Below are 21,354 nucleotides of genomic sequence, written 5' to 3'. Positions count from 1 at the left end.
GACTTTATCTACTTATTTTCTCTCTCTTCCATATTATTATTCGCACACATTTCATGTCTCCGTCTCCTCCTGTTGTCTGTGCCTGTGTGATCTTTTGTCAACACTCCTGCATTTATAAAGGTTGAAGAGTTTCTGTCGTAATCTGCACGTGGACGAGGTTAATTTATAAGCGTAATTAACGATCATAAATAGTGCCAGGTACTGTGAGAATAAAAGGACAAAAGGGGCCATCCACCAGTTTATTGATCCCAGAAGAATGAATTTGAAAATGGTAAAGTGATTGTCAGGTGACCCTAGGAGGGGCTGCTCAGTCATAGTCTGTATAGGAACTGATCCCCTCTGATACTCACGGCTCACCTGCCCCCCACACACCTGTGAGGGGCCGTGCGTATTTCTGACTGCCATGTTGAGGAGACTAGGAAGGAACTGGTGCAAACATGAACCCACTGTCGCTGATTCTGACCACATTTCCCAGTGGTTTGTCAGTTTGCAGCATTGTATACGGGGTATGCAGTGTTTTCCTGCATAACAAGTGTCAGACTTGTAGCGAGAATTTAATAAATTGTGCGCATTTGCTGCAATCTCGCGCCGAAATCCAGCACTCGTTTAACTATCTCAGATGTAAAACAAGCAGGACATCGGTTCATACACAACTTTAGAGGATAAATCAGTTGCAGTGGAGAACTCTCTCTCATGATACTGAGTCAAAGCATCCCCTCACACATGTCGCTCTGACACAGGGAGGAGGAGGCGGGGCTCTCTGCTCAGTGAGCGGTTTGCTCTGCTCATGTAGTCAGAGGAAATGAGCAGAGAACCAGGACTTAGAAATTAAATGCATAAATATAAACAAGATATATTACTTTAGGCTATTCAGTTTGTTTAATAAAGGGACCAAGTAAAAACCTGCTCTATAGGAAAGTTATTCTAAATGACTTCTGTTGTGATCTGGCGATATATAGAAAAACAAATAAAATTGACTCAACGTTCAAGGGGGGCAGGGGGTACAGTTGGGAGGGTGGGGCGCCCTCCCAATAGAATGGTGGGGGAAACACTGGAATGAGATCCTGCCCCAAGTGGAGGAGTTCAAGTATCTCGGGGTCTTGTTCATGAGTGAGGGAAGAACGGACTGGGAGATTGACAGGCAGACCGGTGCAGCTTTGGCAGTGATGCGGTCTCTGCATCAGTCTGTCATGGTGAAGAAAGAGCTGAGTTGAAAGGCAAAGCTCTCAATTTACTGGTCGATCTATGTTCCTACCCTCACCTATGGTCACAAGCTGTGGGTAGTGACCGAAAGAACGAGATTGTGGATACAGGCAGCTGAAATGAGTTTCCTCCGCAGGGTGTCTGGCTTCTCCCTTAGAGATAAGGTGAAAAGCTCCGCCATCCGGGAGGGACTCGGAATAGAGCCACTGTTCCTCCAAGTCGAGAGGAGCCAGATGAGGTGGCTTCTGGTTCGAGGTGAGCATCTGGTCTGGATACCTCCTAGACGCCTCCCTGGTGAGGTGTTCCGGGCAGGTCCCACTGGGAGGAGGTCCCAAGGAAGCCCCAGGACACGCTGGAGAGACTGTGTCTCCTGGCTGGCCTGGGAACGCCTTGGGATCCCCTGGGAAGAGCTGGACGAAGTGGCTGGGGAGAGGGAAGTCTGGGCTTCCCTGCTTAGGCTGCTGCCCCTGCAACCTGACTTCGGATAAGCGGAAGAAAATGGATGGATGGATAATTTCAGCATCCAAATAAAACTAGGATATTTGAAAAAGCTGTGTTAAAAATTCTTTACTTTAACAGCACTTGAGAAATATGTTTAAATCAATGGCATTTTCATAGGGGGGCTAGCACTTTTGTCCTCATGTGTATGTTTGGTCTACATCATCAGCCCTGTTAGTGTAACTTTTGATTAAATGGGAACTCGTTGCCTTCAGCAACTGTGTCTGTCTTACACTGCGTATTTTGCATATACACATTGCTTTACAGTTGTGATACAATATATCGTTCAGCCCTATCCAGGAACATGATTAATCCAGCATGTATGCAGGGTCGTGGGTTACCGCTTTATTTGTTTGACTTAAAAAAAAGAGCATGTGATTTATGAATGTGAATTGATAAAGTGAGCAATTTGTTCAGATAAATATGAATTAAAAATGCTCTTTTTATCTGCAGCAAAAAGTATTTAACACAGAAGAATGTTGTGGAAAAAGTGAGCTCAAACTTATCCCAAGGAAAGGTATGTTTCTTATATCTTTTCAGTTTATAGAATTCCCTTATTTTGACTTTATCGGGGGAAAAAACCTTAAAGTAACAGGCCAAACATGACTTACTCATATGGTGTTAATGAAGGAAGTCTTAAGCTTTAATAGTCATCAACCTTCAAGGTTTCTAAATTCCCTGTTCCTCATTTCAGCATGCCAGTATGCTGGAATGTTCATGCCACATCATCTCCTATCTGGCTGATGTGATGAATGCATTGCGTCAGAGCAGCGGTCAAGGCACCTCAGCCTTGCTGATGGAGGGAGAAGAAAAGGCAATGGAAGTGGACTCAGACTGGGTTGAGGAACTTGCTGTAGAAGAGGATGATTCCCAGGCAGAAGATTCTGTGAGATACTAGCCTTTTATGTCCTTCTGTCCTCCTGAAACTGTTTATATATCTTGTGAATTTTTAGTATACCAAGCTGAATATAGAGTACTCTGGAATTGTGAATTAAGAAGTAAACGATATAAAAAAAAGGGTACGGATGTGATTTAATCAGATTAGCTAACACTGATGGCCAATTCTCCATAGCAGCCTTCGCCATAAGTGTGTGAATGTGGAGTGAAAGGGATTAAATGGGTAGGTCTGATAGGCGATATAAAAGCGCGTTGACTAGTCAGATCAATAGAAAAGTGTTACACAAGCTCAAGTCTATTTACCATTTACTTTGGATACACCAGTTAGTTTTTTTTTTTTTTTTGCTGTTTGTACCAATCACTGATCACCAACAAGTGAGATCATCCAATACTGTCTGAGACCTTATACAGGTGATGGGTAACCAAATAAAAGATGCAGCAAAGTCATTCTTATTTAGTCAACACTTTTACTTGCTTTGTTTAACAGAGAAAGACAAAAGCTTCACAAGAAGTAATGCAACAAATATCCTACAGTAGGGAGAGGTGAATTGCACAATTTGACAACTTGATAGAATTACTGTTAGACTGCAAAATTAGGCCCATTCAACAGGCAAATAGTCAAAAAGCAGTCAGTTTCAGAGCAGTAACTTAATTGTACTATCAATGAAATAATTTTATATTGGTTAAAAAAAACAAGTTTCAGTTTGAAACAACTGCCTCTATTCAAGCTACTCATCAAAACCCACAAATGCTATTCTTAATGTTTGATTTGAACACACCATTCATGACCTTTTATTTGGGTCAAGAAATTAATATGACTTGTTAGTTGTTATGTACTAAAGATCATCTCTGTCAAAGGCTAAATGTTTCAGATATCCAGAATTTTATTTTAAATAAAAGGGAAAATGGTTTAAACTTCTGTTATTAGTAGGCCCAGACAAAGTTGTAATCCTTGTGCTGCACCTGGTCTGTCCTGATTTCACTCACCAGTGTAAGAACCAAGGGCCTGCATAACAATCGGACCACAGTATCAGTTTCAGTTGCACAGTGAATGCTGAGATTAGACCAGTAAGATGTATATAGCCTGAGCAGAGGCAGGGATAAAATGTACCCCACCCCCTGGAAATACAAATGTATCATCAGAGGAGCGGGCAATCCCCCACCCCTGGCAATTCACACCCTGAATAGGTATCTTTAGATTTTACCTGTGGAGAAATTCCTCAAGGAAGTAAGAAACATTAATTTATGTACAGTATATTTCAGCAATTCTTCCTACAGCTCCAGCAACTTCTTTGTTTTGTACACATACTGAAATATATATTTTGGTTGGCAAGAAAGTGACAGTATAACGTAAAAGCCCTTTTTCCGCTTGATTCAGCATAGTTCAGTAATATTGCTAATTTATTTTTGTTTGTTTTCTTAGTAATTGCACTTTTCTGAATGGAAAATTCTTTGTTTTTCATCTCTCTCTATGCAGGATGAAGATTCTCTGTGCAACAAACTCTGCACTTTCACCATCACTCAGAAGGAGTTCATGAACCAGCACTGGTAAATATCAGTCAGTCAATCTGCCTTCAATGGATAGCTGCAATTTATAAACATATGCTATCTTAAGACCCTAACATAAAGAGCAGGTGTAGATGGTACTAGGGCTGGGTGATATGGCCTAAAATTATTATCACCATATATTTTGGCTATATCATGATACAAGATAAATATATCGCAATATTTTGAAATCTTCTCTAAATTGCTGTATAAATGTTAAATTCAGTCCTTGGATGCATTAAATGACACAAGAATGATTATTTAAATAGACCCACCTTTTGGATTTTGTAAAATTTGTATGGAGAAAGGGTTAAAAATCAATATCAAGTTAAATTTAGCTTTCTCATTTTGTAAAGGACGTCACAAAGCTTTTACAAATAAACATAAATAACGACAAGACTATTGCTTACGTTGATTATAAAATGATTATTTATTATTATTATGGTTATTATTTTTATAACCTGCCTTCCCTGTCTGTTATTTCCTTCATTCTCCCATGTTTCTCTCTATTCTGCTGACAAAATAATGCATGAGTTTTGTGGATGGGTGGGGGAATGAGCTCTCTGCTGTTAAAGAGAGATGTTCAGAAAATGGGAGAAGTGAAACTTTGGAGAGAATTGTACGCTGACAGCTCGAGACTTTTAGGTTATTTATACTTGATGTTTGCAATATAGTAATTTTTATACCCCGCACGTGGCAAAAGCCAGGATGCATTGAGTATACTCGCTATATCACCCAGCCCTAGATGTTACTTTTTGTGCATATGTTAAAGACAAGAATTTATCTTTCTAAATGATTCTTCTTGAATGACATAATAGGTGTTTTATTTTTTCCTATAATCAATGTCACTTCAACATTTTTGGCAGAGACAAACCAAGTAGTTTTTTTTTTTTTTCAATTATAATCCTTTTTTTCTACTTAAATTATAAATCGTGTGTAATATAAATAAAAATCTTTGGTTGAAAAGATTGTACACCCAGCAGATTTGCAGGGTTGATGAGTTTTGTCCGTAACTTGCACCACTAACATTTTGAATAAAGAAATTGGGTGTCAGTTTGACAGACAGTTTGAATGCCTGAATAAATTGTTGATATTCTGTCATTTGATGATGAATGATGAGTTTCAAACCCTAGAGTTTTTTTAATCTTGCAGGTACCACTGTCACACCTGTAAAATGGTGGATGGGGTAGGTGTGTGCACTGTGTGCGCCAAGGTCTGTCACAAAGACCATGAGATCTCCTATGCCAAATATGGCTCTTTCTTCTGTGACTGCGGTGCCAAAGAGGATGGCAGCTGCCAGGTGAGACCGAATACCTCAGGTCATCATGGGAAGAGAACAACAGCGGTAACTTTGGCTTGCAAGTCATTCCCCCATTGACTTCCATCCAGTCATTTCATTTGGTCAGGGTTATAGCTAGACCACACATGTGGCCAGAAAATAAGAGAAATCATGTATTTGTCATTAATTTGTGCAGTGAAAAGCCAGCTTTTCCTAGCTAAATTTTAAATAGGGGCTTTATGAATGTGCATGATTACAAACAAGCCATCAATTACATTTTAACTTGTATTTACTATCATTTTTCTTTATTTTCAAAGTCTTGTGATTAGTCCTTTGTTAACAGAAATAAATGTGTTGTATGAGTATGCAGGAAACTGCAATGATAAAGACTGCAAGTAATTATTTGAATCAAACTAACTATTGAGATTTTGCTTTGGGGACAGGTTAGATTAAGTGGGATTTCATCAAACAGTGTCCTGAACTTTTTTTTTTATAAACTAATATATAAACTCCACAATGTCGAGGAGCTATTAATATTAAAAAAAAATCACCTTTTTTCTATTGATAAGAAGTTTAACTAAGCAATTGCTTTTATATGAAAAGCTTGTGTTTATGTTGCTAGATATATTTGCATAAACTTATCAACTCCTCCTCTCATTCCTGTAACTTCTTGTCATGCCATCCACAGGCCCTGGTCAAACGCAGCCCTAGCAGTGGAATAGGCTCAACTTTGAAAGAGTCATCTGCATTCCAGAGTGAACTGCGTATGCCTGACAGTGCTATCCGCCACCAGAATTCCTCACCCTCTGACAAGAGCAAGGTCACCATATGTGATGGCAAACCTGCTGACGAAGACAGACCAAAGAAGAACACTGTGTGCAAGAGCATTGAGGGCTGCCAGGAGGAGTTACTGGCACAAGTGGTACTGAAAAATATTATCCATCTACAGTGCCGTGAAAAAAGTATTTGCCCCCTTTCTAAACTCTGAGTTTTTTGCATATTTATCTTACTTAAATGTTTAGGATCATCAAACCAATTTTAATATTTCACAAAGACAAGCCAAGTAAATAAAAAATGCAGTGTTTGAATACTTATTTAATTTTTTAAGGGGGGGTGGGGGGTGTGAAATTTGAAAAAGTATGTGAAAAAGTAATTGTTCAATTTCACTGGCCACCCCCAGCCTGATTATCACCAGATGTGTGGAATCAAGAAATCACTTAAATAGAAGCTGTGAAGTGAAGTAGGCTACAAGATCTCAAAACGAAATGCATCATGCCACAATCTAAAGAAATTCAAGAACAAATGAGAAGCAAAGTGATTGAAATCTGTCAGTCTGGAAAAGGTTACAAAGCCATTTCCAAGGCTTTGGGACTCCAGCAAACCATAGTCAGAGCCATTATCCACAAATGGAGAAAACTGGGAACACTGGTTAACCTTCCCAGGAGTGGTTGGCCAACCAAAATGACTCCAAGAGTGCAATGACGACTCACCCAGGAGGTCACATGAGAACCCAGAACGACATCCGAAGACCTGTAGGCCACACTCTGGCCTCAGTTAAAGTCAGTGTTCATGACTCAACCATAAGAAAGACACTGGGCAAAAATGGCATCCATGGGAGAGTTCGAAGGCCTAAACCACTGCTGACAAAAAAAGAGCACAGAGCCTCTTCTCACTTTTTCCAAAAAACATCTTGATGATCCCCAAGACTTTTGGAGAAATATTCTGTGGACTGACGAGACAAAAGTTGAACTTTTTGGAAGGTGAGCGGCCCATTAGATCTGGCTTAAAAATAATACAGCATCTGATAAAAAGAACACCATGCCAACAGTCAAACATGGTGGTGGCAGTGTGATGGGCTGGAGCTGCTTTGCTGCTTCAAGACCTGGACCACTTGCTGTGATTGATGTAACAATGAATTCTGCTATCTACCAGAAAATCCTGTAGGCGAATGTCCAGCCATCAGTTTGTGACCTCAAGCTTAACCCCTTTTGGGTTATGCAGCAGGACAGTGACACAAAATACACCAGCAAGTCCACCTCTGAATGGCTCAAGAAAAACAAAATGAAGTTTTTGGAGTGGCCAAGTCAGGTTCTGGACTTAAATCCAATTGAGATGCTGTTGTGACCTTAGTGTGGCTGGTGTGACCCAGTTCATGCTGGAACACCCTCCAATATGGCTGAGTTAAAACAATTCTGCGAAGAAGAGTGGGCCAAAAGTTCTCCACAGCGATGTAAAAGACTCCTCACCAGTTATCACAAACACTGGATTTCAGTTATTGCTGCCAAGGGTGGCACAACCAGTTGTTAGATTCAGGGGGGCAATTACTTTTTCACACAGGGCCAGATAGGTTTGGATTTTTCCCCCCTAAAAAATTAAATAATCGTTCAAACACTGCATTTTCTATTTACGTGGGTTGTCTTTGTGAAATACAAAAAGTGGTTTGATGATCTGAAACATTTAAGTGTAATAAATGGGCAAATATTTTTTCACGGTACTGTATCATGGTCTAATCAAAAGGTCATTTTCCATGTCTGGTCTGTCCCTTTATGCTGAAAAAGGCTACTCAAAAGAAAGGACACTGACATGATCCCACATAGTAAAGCAGAGTTATTCAATGGCTTTTTTTCTTACATGTGAGCGCTGATCATTGAATGTCTTAACGTTTTGGCTTTGTTTCTTCACAACAGATGGGATCGTCGACTGCAGCAGTCATACTGGAAATGCTCATGTTTCTCATGGAAGCTATCCAGACTAACTTCCAGCAGGCATCAGCAGTTGGAAGCAGCAGTCGGGCTCAGCAAGCCCTCAATGAATTACACTCTCAGGACAAAACTGTGGAGATGACAGACCAACTAATGGTATTGACACTGCACAGATCATTTTGGTTTATATAAACCTTTACAAAAACTACATACTATGCAATAATTTCTAGGTGTGAGGCAATAAATGTCCTTTGCCTCACTTTTTCCAAGGTGCCCACACTTGGCTCACAAGAAGGGGCTTTTGAGAACGTGAGGATGAACTACAGTGGAGACCAGGGGCAAACTATACGCCAGCTCATAAGTGCACATGTCTTGCGGCGTGTTGCCATGTGTGTCCTGTCTTCACCCCATGGTCGACGCCAGCACCTTGCAGTGAGCCATGAAAAAGGAAAGGTAAACATTACCTACTAATGAAAGGAGTGGTGGCAAGCTTTACCAACTAGTGAGTGGGGTTGATTCCTATTAATTTACACTGTATGGACCAAAGTACTTAGCTGCTGACCATTACACCAGCAGGGACTGTAATGATATTGTATTTAAATATATGTTCTTTTTTAATATGTAGTTGGTCTCCTTTTTGCAGCTTTAAAACCCTCCACTCTTCTTCAGTCACGTTCCACAAGATTTTAGAGTGTTTCTGTGGGAATTTGTGCCCATTCATTCTGCAGAGCATTTATGATGTCAGGCACTGATATCGGACAAGGGGGCCTGACACGCAATCTCTGTTCCAATTCATCTCAAAGATACTAAGATACTGCGGACAGAGCTTTGTGTGGTCCAGTCAAGTTCTTCCACATTGAAGTTATTATAGCATGTCTTTATAGTCTTGTTTTGTGCACTTGGGTGATTGGTATAGAAAAGAGCCTTCTCCAAACTGTTGCCACAAAGTTCGAAGTATAGCATTATCCAATATATTTTGGTATACTGACGTAATAAGATTTGCCTTCACTGGCAAGGCTTAAAGTATTCCAGCACCGTGCCAGATTTCTGGCGTGCGGCGTTTGGCTGCGGGGAAAAAAAAGGCTTATAAAAAATAAATAAATAAATAAATGTCGCTGGGCGTGGATAGAAGAGAAGGGAAAAGACGGCAAGCCTTTAGGTAGCTGGTGTAAGAAGTTAAGAGAAGCAGGTGCTTGCTTCTGCACTTTGTGCTCAAGAAAGCTAGTATACACGTGGACAAAATTGTTGGTACCCCTCTGTTAATGAAAGAAAAACCCACAATGGTCACAGAAATAACTTCCATCTGACAAAAGTTATAAAAAATAAAAATTCATTGAAAATTAACCAGTGAAAATCAGACATTGCTTTTGAATTGTGGTTCAACAGAATTATTTTAAAAAACAAACTCATGAAACAGGCCTGGACAAAAATTGATGGTACCCTTAACTTAATATCTTGTTGCATAACCTTTTTAGGCAATCACTGCAATCAAACGATTTCTGTAACTTTCAGTGAGACTTCTGCACCTCTCAATGGGTATTTTGGCCCACCCCTCATGAGCAAACTGCTCCAGTTGTCTCAGGTTTGAAGGGTGCCTTCTCCAGATGGCATGTTTCAGCTCCTTCCACAGATGTTTAATAGGATTTAGATCAGGGCTCATAGAAGGCCACTTCAGAATAGTCCAATGTTTTGCTCTTAGCCATTCTTGGGCGTTTTTAGCTGTGTGTTTTGGGTCATTATCCTGTTGCAAGAACCATGTCGACTTAGACCAAGCTTTCTGACACTGGGCTGCACATTTCTCTCTAGAATACCTCGATAGTCTTGAGATTTCATTGTACTCTGCACAGATTCAAGACACCCTGTGCCAGATGCAGCAAAGCAGCCCCAGAACATAACAGAGCCTCCTCCATGTTTCACAGTAGGGACAGTGTTCTTTTCTTGGTATGCTTCATTTTTGCATCTGTGAACATAGAGCTGATGTGCCTTGCCAAAAGGTTCCAGTTTTGTCTCGTCTGTCCATAGGACATTCTCCCAGAAGCTTTGTGGCTTATCAACATGCAGTTTGGCAAATTCCAGTCTCGCTTTTTATGATTTGTTTTAAACAGTGGTGTCCTCCTTGGTCATCTCCCATGAAGTCCAGTTTGGCTCAAACAAGGACGGATGGTGCGATCTGACACTGATGTACCTTGACCTTGGAGTTCACCTTTAATGTCTTTGGAGGTTGTTCTGGGCTCTTTTATTACCGTTTGTATTATCCGTCTCTTCGATTTGTCATCAATTTTCCTCCTGCAGCCACGTCCAGGGAGGTTGGCTACAGTCCCGTGGATCTTAAATTTCTGAATAATATGTGCAACTGTAGTTACAGGAACATCGAGCTGCTTGGAGATGGTCTTATAGCCTTTACCTTTAACATGCTTGTCTATAATTTTCTTTCTAATCTCCTGAGACAACTCTCTCCTTCGCTTCCTCTGGTCCATGTTTAGTGTGGTACACACCATGCCACCAAACAGCACAGTGACTACTTTTCACCCTTTAGATAGGCTGACTGACTGATTACAAGTTTGTAGACACCTGTGATGCTAATTAGAGGACACACCTTTGTTGAACATGTCCCTATGGTCACATTATTTTCAGTCTTTTCTAGGGGTACCATCATTTTTGTCCAGGCCTGTTTCATGAGTTTGTTTTTTTAAAATAATTCTGTTGAACCACAGTTCAAAAGCAATGTCTGATTTTCATTGGTTAATTTTCATAGAATTTTTGTTTATTATTACGTTTTTCAGATTCAAGTTATTTCTGTGACTATTGTGGGTTTTTCTTTCATTAACAGAGGGGCACCAACAATTTTGTCCACGTGTGTATATGCAGCTAGTGGGATAAAAAGTGCTACCGGGGCAGGCTCAGGGCATACGCAGTACGGGTGATCAGTAGGTTTAAGAGGAGCGCTGCTTTAATCCCAAGTTTTTTATTAGGGCACGTAGGCTAGATGATGCTAAAACAAGTGTCTGCTAGCTTACTTCTTTGTTCTCCTCATCCTCTCCAATTGTGCACGGGTAGTCAGTGAGTTGGCTGTAAGTGAGATGAAAGAGCGCTCAGTCTGCACTTAATTCTGATCAAACGTGAATGTATAAAATGATACATTTTCCCTGACTAATATTGTAGCTGCTGCTGTTTGGTTAACAAGCTAATACGTGTCTTAATTTAGCATACAGGTCCGATATGACACGGACAGACAGAAGCGTGGCATGAGAGATGAGAGAGTGACAGGAGCATGGAGGAGTAGATCAATACAGCCCACATAAATTTTAGGCTCATTGTTGGGGTAAAGACACATTTTTGTGATAGATTTTTTTGTTTTAGTTACCATTTAACTCCAATAGTTCTGATGTTATGATTATACTGTGTTAAAGAGAAAAGAGGGATTTATTAATTTACATTAGCTCTATAAACATCAGCACCCAGTGTGATAGTACGATATGGACCAGACTCTAACAGTGTTTAATGAATGTCTAGTAATGTTAGGAATAGTTTCCTATTACTCTGAGTATCAGTAAGTATATAAGGGGTGTCCAAACTATGGCCCATGGGCCAACTGTGGCCCTTGGTCCTTTTGAATTGGCCTGCAAGAAATCCATTAAAAAGGCCAACATAAGAACATAAAACTTGTACTTTATTCTGTTTCTTTGTTTGACGAGGATTAACAATATTGGGGTTTATACAATATGGTGATATTTAAATATTACATTTAGCCAATATCATTACCAATATAAAAATAGACCGAAGACTTCAGTCCTTGAAACACAGTTTAAGGATGAACACAGACACATATTTCAGTCTCTAGAACACATTATAGTTCAAGTAAATAGAATGAAAACAAAAAAAAGACTTCAGCTGTTAGTTGATCCTGCCTAACATTAAGAAAATGAATGATAAAAGGAATACAGCAGCAAATAGCAGCATAAATGGAGCTCATTTGCTCTTCTGTCTGATCTGTCTCAAGGTCTGATTTCCAAATCATACTGCTCTAATCACCTTCAAGCACCAACATTTCTATGAAGTTAGTCAGCTTCCTGCAGTTTGCTTGTTTTGTTTTCTGAATGTGGAGATGAACCATCAGTGTCTCTCTGCTTCACCCTAAAATTCTTAACAACGATTTGCTGTTTTCTTTGTTAGATATTAATTGAGAGCAATTTTAGGCTGTTTTGGTTTTGTATTTCAAGTACATTCACTTACCACGCATGTATTTTGGTAACATGTTGGTTTTAGAAATATAAGAATCCTTTTATATAATGTGCTACAGGTTTTTGTTCTGTGCTACAAGATTGCACACACACCCAAACAGTTCAGGCTCAGGGTTTTTTTTTTTTTTTTTTTTTTTTTTTTTTTTTTTTTGCTTTAACCCCTGCACTGGAAATAAGGGGCCTAGCCCAAACTCTGAAAAACACCCTGAAAAACTTCTATCCTCCCTCCACCAAACTTCACAGTTGGCACAGTGCAGTCAGCCAGGTAATGTTCGCTGAACCCAGACTTGCCTATCTGACTGCCAAACAGAGAAGTGGGATTTGTCACTCCACAGAACATGTTTCCACTGCTCCACAGTCCAGTGTTTCTGTGCTTTATGCTTCTTCATCAGATGCTTGGCATTGGTCTTGGTGAATTGAGGCTTGCTTGCCACCATGGAAACCCATTCCATGAATCTCCCATTTCCCATAGTTTGTGTGCTTACATTAATACTAGGGCTGTCAAGATGAATTACGATTAATGAAGGTCCACAATTAGTGCACAATTGTTTTTTAATAGTGATTATTACAAGCCTTATTGTCCCTTTTAACACACTTGGTTAAGGCCACAACAGCATCTCCTGGCAGCCACAGTGATGTAAAAAAAAGTCTACCACTCAGGGCCTGAAATTCAGCTTTTAAATGAAAGAATCCCCACCCCCCACCCCACCCTTGATTCTTCACATGGGTTTTTTTTTTCTTTTCTTTTTTTTTAACTAGGGGGGATTTTTTGGGAAACAAACATACAGCGATTTTTATGAAAAACAGACAAATGTTAATGTTGTTTGCCTCCATTTTGCCTTTAAAAGCAAAAAAAAAAAACAGCAAAAATTATTTTATCTGTATATTTAAATGCTTGTCATCTCTGACACTTGATCAGTGATGGAAGAAAATTTACTGCACACAGACCAAAAGTGCTTTAAATAACAATTTCAAGAGATAGGATTCTAAGTGAGTTATATGATTGTTTTTTTTTTTAATTCAGCAACATGTTTAGGATGTTTTTCACCCAGTTTTAGATCACTCCTTACCCACAAAAAGTGTGTAAATACAGAAAAAGATGCACCATTTTGTTTACAGAAGTCACCAAAATCAACAAAATAAGTTGCCAATAGTAATTTTAACTTTTGATATCATCAGTCAATTTGACCTCCAGCTCCTTTTCCTCAAGCATCATAGATGAGACTGTAACTGTTATCTCTGATCAGCCTTACACCGCGTTCCACATTATTATGCAAATGACATTTTCCTCTCATTTTCCTAAATGTTAATGACAGAATATTTTTCAAGTCATCAGCCATTAGAGCATAATTTAAATGTTTTTGAACAAACTTCATAATGATAACCATTATCTTTTTTTAAATTGAAACCTCAAAATGCACTGTTCCACATTATTAAGCAAAACGTAGTTTTAAAAGATTTTATAGGTTGTAAAGAACTGAAAATGGTCATTTGTTCAATGTGCATCATTAGGAGGTCATATTTACTGAAATCAAAAACTATTTCAATCAAAAACGTCTTAACAGGCCAAGTTACATGTTAACATAGGAGCCCTTCTTTAATATCACCTTCACAATTCTTGCTTCCATTGAACTTGTGAGTTTTTGGAGAGTTTCTGCTTGAATTTCTTGGCAGGATGTCAGAATAGCCTCCCAGAGCTGCTGTTTTGATGTGAACTGCCTCCCACCCTCATAGATCTTTAGATTGAGGATGCTCCAAAGGTTCTCAATAGGGTTGAGCAGCCAATGACAGAGGTATTCTTTGCAGCATGAGATGGTGCATTGTCATGCATGAAGAACTTTGCTACAGAAGGCACTGCTCTTCCTTTTGTACCATGGAAGAAAGTGGTCAGTCACTTTTTGTACCATGGAAGAAAGAGGTCAGTCAGAAACTCTGTATACTTTGCCAAGGTTAATTTTCACACCTTCAGGGACCCTAAGGGGCCTACCAGCTCTCTCCTCATGAATCCGGCCCAGAACATGACTCCGCCACATCCTTGCTGTCATCACAGCCTTATTGGGACATGGTGGCCATTCACCAACCATCCACTACTCCTCCATCTGGACCATCCAGGGTTGCACGGCACTCATCAGTCAACAAGACTGTTTGAAAATGAGTCTTCATCTATTTCTGGGCCCACTGCAACCGTTTCTGCTTGTGAGCATTGGTTAGGAGTGGCTGAATAGTAGATTACGCACGACTGCAAGCCTCTGGAGGATCCTACACCTTTAGGTTGGTGGGAATCCAGAGGCACCAGCAGCTTCAAATACCTGTTTGCTGCTTTGTAATGGCATTTTATGCAGCTGCTCTCTTAATCCAATGAATTTGTCTGTCAGAAACCTTCCTCATTATGCCTTTATCTGCACAAACTCGTCTATGCTCTGAATCAGCCACAAATTTCTTCACAGTACAATGATCACGCTTATTTTTTCATGAACTATCTAATGTTTTAATTCCTTGTCCAAGGCATTGCACTATTTAACACTTTCCTGCAGCAGAGAGATCCTTTTTCTTTCCCATATTGCTTGAAACCTGTGGCCTGCTTAATAATGTGGAACAGTGCATTTTGAGATTTTTATTTTAAAAAATCAATTTTATCATTATGAAGTTTGTTCAAAAACATTTGAATTATGCTCTAAAGGTTGATGACTTGAAAAATTTTCTCTCATTTCATAAATATTTAGGAAAATAAGAGAAAATTGTAATTTGCATAATAATGTATAATGCGGTGTTTATAGTCTTTCCACTTCTCCATTTCAGTTTCTAATGCCAGATTAACATGTGTAAATAATTTTAAAGTTCAGTCAAAATGGTGTGATTAATTGTGAAAACTACAGAAACTCTGAGATATCACAATTTAAATTGTAATCTGTTGACAGACCCAATATCAGTGTATATATTCTGAACTGTTAAGCTGTAGAATCTACTGAATGTTGGTGACTTTTTTGCACCATGCGCCTTAGCAGTTGTTGACCCAGCTTTCTGATTTTACGTGGTCTTCTACTTCGTGGCTGAGTTGCTGTGGTACTTTAACACTTCCACATTATTGTCACAGTACCACTTGTCACTGAGCTCTATTGTATCACAAATGTTTGAAAAAAAAAAGACTGCATGGCTAGGTGATTGATTTTATACACCCTTGGCAACAGGTATGATCAAGATACCTGAATTTGATAATTAACAGGTCATTAACATTAACACTGAATATATTTGTCCAGATATTGTATGTGGCAACTGCAGTCCATCCACCTTGGTAAACAAACCCAAGTTGGATGCTGTATGGACAGTTTTTACTGCAGTATTAAAGTGCTTTTAGCACAAATGGTTATAATTAAATACAGACGCATCTTGGTAAATAAGAATATCATCAAAAACTTGAATATTTCTGTAATTCAATTCAAATAGTGGAACTCATACATAGATTCATTACACACAGACTATTTCAGGGGTGAGTATTTCTTTAAACCAATTAAAAGGACTTTTGATTCAGAAATGTTGGACTGCTGAGAAGTATTTACATGTACAGCACTCAGTACTTGGTCAGAGCTCCTTTTGCATGGATTACTGACACAATGGCCGCCTGTTTGAATATGTGCGGCCACTTACTTGAACATGTGCGCAGTACTCTGTACAAGCCAGTCCTAACATACTGCAGAATTAAACTAAACATATCAAGCAGGAATTGTTTGAGAAAGAATCAGTTGAAGACCTGGAGAAGTACATTGACACTATCTACAAAATGTCAAACATATGCGACAGCAAATGTGGCAGACAGCAACTGAGCTCAAGCGAACCTGATGACTCAGTCATTTCAGTGGACCTCTGCCACATACGTGAGTAAATTTCTATCATGGAAGCACAAATAAAGAAGCTGTACTTACTGAAAAAGCTGACTGATGTCACTGAGGAGTTAAAAAAAGCTATCCTGTGATTGAGGTCTTTAAAGAAGACAATGCCTCGCTCACGGTGGAGGTGAACAACCTCAAAAAAGTAACAGCTGAGGTCCAAGATAAAAACTTCCAAATGGCAAATGGTATCCTAGACATGCTGTCCAGAGCATGAGAGACAATATATTTATTCATGGGCTTCCTGAAACGAACAAAGAAACTTAACAGACAACAGAGTTGCTGGTGAAGTCATTCATGAAGGACAACCTGAAGATGGATGAACATGAGGTGGAAACTATCTGCCTCTCCCACGCCCACTGGATTGGCAAGATCGACGCTGCAAACAAGAAGAGAAGTTGTCTGGTTGTGGTAAAAGTTGTGGACACAAAGATGAAGCTTGCCATTATGGGGATAGGCAGAGAGCTGAAGAGATCCAACTTCCCCATGAATGACCAGTTTCCACTGGAGATCATGAGGAGACTAAGGCTGCTTCATCCCATTATGTTGGACGCCAGGAGAGCAATAAACGAGCTTGGTGCTCTGTTGACAAACTCTCTATAGATGGCAAACTACAAAAATTCAGAAATAACTTATTGGTTGAGTGGAGGAGACGAAAACCTAAGACAGTAAAGTCACTCGGATGTCTCGCTGACCAAAACAAAGACGCATGTTCATGACGTCATTGGAGCGACGGTCGTCATGGAAACATGTAAGCAATCATAACATCCCACCATCGAAGTCTGAACTGCAGTTTTGACACAGTGATTATTCTCTCTTTGATTTTTCTCTTCTTTTTTTTTCCTGGCACTAAAACAGGCACAAACACGCAGGGTGCCTACAACACCCACATCAAAAGCAATACTCTTTCTACCCACCAGTCCATAACTCATATTCAAGAATAGGTCTTTTCCTTACCAGTCATTCAATAATTGCAAATATGTCAAATTCACGGAAACACCCCATCACCGTCAACGACCATGCTCCTGTATCAGTAACATGGAAAACGGACCACTCTCACAAATACAGTTAAAGATGGCGTTTTTGGCACATCTCTTTACAAGCCCCTGAATTTGACAGTTTTATCAAAAGAAAGTGGGCATCCTCCCTAGAGATGAATGATTCTCCAGAGACCTCACCCTCTGTCTTGTGGGAAACAGGTAAGGCAGTTTTACAAGGTCACATCATCTCTTTCTCTGTCAACAAAAAGAAAACAAAGAACAAGAGACAAAACTGGATCAGAAAATTAAGGAAGTAGACAATATAAACTGCAGAAATCCATCAGAAATATTACAAATTGAACTTAGAAAATACAAATCACAACTTGATGAAATGATAAACAAGAAAAATATGTTTTTGATTCAGAGGCTGAGACATGAAAAATTTGAATATTCAGATCAAGCAAATACCTAGCAAATGCCAAGAAAAAAACAGTTTCAGTCATTAAAAACTCAACAGGAAAGCCAACATACGGAAATCTTTTGACAGTTTTATGCAAACCTCTATTCAACAGACATCAAACAAATCAAGTAGTAAATTCATTCTTAATCAATATTAACCCTCCACAACTTACCACAGGACATAAAGCACTACTTTATTCACCCCTAGCAATGGAAGAATTATTCATTTCACTTAACCACATGCAAAACAATAAAGCACCCGCTCCTGATGGCTTTCCTGCTTAGTTTTATACACTTCGGGTCCATCTTATTACCTATTTTCAATAATTGATCTCTGACATTAAAAGAAATTAAAAACTACCAGTTACAGTTTTTCTCCATTGGTTTGGCTCATTTCTTGAAACAGAAATTACATTCTCAAAACTCTAAGATCATTTGGCAAAACAGTCTTACTGTTTAGCACAACACCATAGCTCACTTGCAAAAGCTCATATCTCTCCCAAAACTGTTCACTCATGCTTCAAAACTAAATTCCTTTCCCATATAAATAGTCAGTGCCACCGAAAAAGCAAAGATCGTTCTCAATTGCTTTGGCTCATTTCTTAAAACAGATAGGACATTCTCAACACCCTTGGTGCTTTTGCCAAAATAACCTGGAGGGTTCAGCACCACACCATGGTTGACACCTGACAAAAGCTCATATCTCTCCCAAAACAGTTCACTCATTTGTTAAAACCAAATTCTATTCCCATATAAAGAGTCAGTCCCTGAAAATGCATTCCCCCTTTGGCATTGTGTAAGCACTGCAAGTCAAAATGTTTTGATGTTTTGTCACTATGGCAGGTAACCATTGAAATATTCATCATGTCCACCTCTCAGTCTTAGCCCAGTCCTTCACTGACAGTGGTCAGTTGACAGTTGTCCAACTAACAAAACACAATTGTGTATAAAACTGGAAACAAAACAAAACAAAAAAACTAAAAAAAAAAACCCTCAAAAAATAAAAAAATAAAAAACTAAAAAAAAAGAAACTAAAAAAAGAAAAAATATATATATATGATTTCACAGTACTGTAAGAACTGCCTCCAAGGTTTGGCATCACACATTGCACTCATACTGCCAAGGAAATTGTAACTTTTTATTCACACGCATTACTGTAAGTAACTTTTATACATAAGAGTAAAAAGAAAATGTATACAGCATAACATTCTGTAATATAAACACATAAACAAAAAACAAGCTCTATATGTACATGTTTGGCAGCATTCACAATCATGGGCAACACCTGTCAGGTAACTAAACACAGTTTGATTGGTCATCTGAGATGTGTGAAACTCCTCTTTCGTTAGTCAAGTTCTAGTTTCACCTGACTGTCAATCAGTTTATCCAATGTTCCAAGAGATTCATGTATGGTATTCGTGGTTTTACAGTATGTTCTTAACTAATTTTGACAGTTGAACAGACTATTGTGCATGTGATGACTTAAACAATGAAATGATGCTGAAATGTTTTGGAGAGAACAACCATTAGACTGAGAAGTCATCAATCAGTTCAGATCAACAAGATCTGTACTTAATCGTTTGCAAAGATGTACTGAGACTTTGAGGCATGTACTAAGACATTTGCAACATGTACTAAGACATTTGCAATTTGATAAAATGGGGAGAAATTCCATTCTGTTGTGAACAATTGTCAAGTGGTTTGGAGGTTTGTCCATGTTATTTTGAGAATGCAATTTCTGTTTCAAGAAATGAGCCAAACCAATTGAGAAAAACTGTAACATGAATACAGCTACAGTATCCCCCCTCTTGAAACCCAATAAAGACCTGACTTTACCATCCAGTTACCGCCCCATCACATTAATTAATACAAACTTAAAAATCCCAAGTAAAGCTCTAGCTCACAGATTAGAAAAGGTCATCTGCTCTATTATTTTACATTTATTGAACATTATCACAACTAGTTACAATAATTTAATTTAATGTAATTTAATTTAATTTAATTTAATTATTTATTTGATTAGGACAGTGCACATCAATCAACATTTTCGCAAAACACGATAATGTAAATATACCGGAATTAGCACAATAGCTAAATTTCATCCGTTGTCCTAAGGCAGGTAATTACAGAAAGAGCAAAAAACAGATTAAAATAGCATGATTCACAAGACAGTACACAGATAACACACAGTTTTAACAAACAAGATCAAAGCAATTTGTACACAACAAATAACTCACAAAAAGAAAGCTATCTAAAAGCAAGAGGCATAAAAGCTCTCAGCAGCAAGCAGTGGAAGAGGAGACATACATTATGAATGATTACATGATTGGTTTGTTATCAGCCAATGTTTAAGTTTCCTTTTAAATGTTAAATAGTTGTCACTGTCTCTGATATGTGCTGGTAATCTGTTCCATGAATGTGCACCTCTAATAGACGCCACCTTCTGGCTAAATTCTGGCGTCTGTTATAATTTTTATTAGAATCAACATTATTCAGTATTATTTTTTTTGTTGATATAATTGTTCATTTATTTATTTATTTTATTTCATACTCTGTTCTCCTTACAGATACAGTTTTAGACTGTCCTTTAGACATATATTCATACCCCACACACACACACACACACGCACACACCCACCCTCACACACCCACACACACACACACACACCCACACCCACCCACACTTATACACATACACAATTGCTGATCAAATATCTCCTAAATGAACATTATTATTATTGTTATTATTATTATTATTATTATTATTATTATTATTATTATTATGTTATATTCTACATTACCCATATTATCACAATATGTCAGTATCTTGATTTAATGTTTTGTGTCCCCTTTTTCACTTATTTGTTTCACTATTATGATTTTTTTTTAAAAATGATAATAATGATAAAGGATTTTTAACACTGACCGCTGAAAAGATATACATGTGCAGCGTTTAGTACTTGGTTGGGGTTCCTTCTGCATGGATTGCAGTAGCAATGTGGTGTGGCATGGAGCAGACAGTGTGTGGCAGGGTTGAGGTATAATGGAAGCCCAGGCTGCTCTAATAGTGGCCTATATTTCCTCTGCATTGTTGCGTCTTGTGACTTGCATCTTCCTCTTTACAGTACCCCATAGTTTCCCTATGGGGTTTAGGTCAGGCGAGCTTTCTGGCCAATCAAGCACAGGGGAAAATTTTAAAAAATCGTTCAAAAGTATTTTTCTGTTGTTTAATTCTGTACATATTTGACAAAGTCTGGAGATTATTGATGTCAAAATATCCCTTCAGAAAGTGCCATTAAAAGTTATTTCTTGTCAGGGCAACAGTTAAAAATCCAACTCATAGTAGCAACAGATCAGATCGATTTTGTCACAGAATACACAGTTATTCTCAGAAAATTTTCACAAGACAACTTGCAAATGCACTTTTGGCAGTGTGGGCGGGTGCCAAGTCCTGCTGAAAAATGAAATTGATATCTCCATAAAGCTGGTCAGCAGAGGAAAGCATAAAGTGCTCTAAAGCTTCATGGTAAACAGCTGCACTGACCTTGGACCTGATAAAACACAGTGGACGAACACTAGCAGATGACATGGCTCCCAAAACCACCACTAACTGTGGAAACTTTACACTGGATTACAAGCAGCTTGGATCCTTTGCCTCTCCTCTCT

At 38.7% G+C, this 21,354-nt stretch overlaps 1 protein-coding gene across 4 annotated transcripts in view; it reads left to right on the top strand.

Annotated features, from left to right (window-relative positions):
* Positions 1-21,354, top strand: part of ubr4 (ubiquitin protein ligase E3 component n-recognin 4) — a 224,472-nt gene that overhangs the window by 97,493 nt on the left and 105,625 nt on the right. For 2 of the 4 annotated variants that reach the window (XM_041798818.1, XM_041798817.1), the window contains exons 33-39: positions 2,155-2,218; positions 2,396-2,587; positions 4,076-4,146; positions 5,296-5,443; positions 6,111-6,344; positions 8,110-8,280; positions 8,395-8,577. In XM_041798818.1, the coding sequence (XP_041654752.1) occupies positions 2,155-2,218; positions 2,396-2,587; positions 4,076-4,146; positions 5,296-5,443; positions 6,111-6,344; positions 8,110-8,280; positions 8,395-8,577 (1,063 nt within the window). Of the gene's footprint in view, positions 1-2,154; positions 2,219-2,395; positions 2,588-4,075; positions 4,147-5,295; positions 5,489-6,110; positions 6,345-8,109; positions 8,281-8,394; positions 8,578-21,354 lie in introns of all 4 variants that reach the window. The other 2 variants (XM_041798816.1, XM_041798815.1) reach the window with 1 other exon arrangement.

This window comes from Cheilinus undulatus, linkage group 11 (genome assembly GCF_018320785.1).
Source record: "Cheilinus undulatus linkage group 11, ASM1832078v1, whole genome shotgun sequence".
NCBI classification, from domain to species: Eukaryota; Metazoa; Chordata; class Actinopteri; order Labriformes; family Labridae; genus Cheilinus; species Cheilinus undulatus.
Note: the sequence above shows the minus strand (reverse complement) of the source record. Positions and strands in the feature narration are given on the sequence as shown.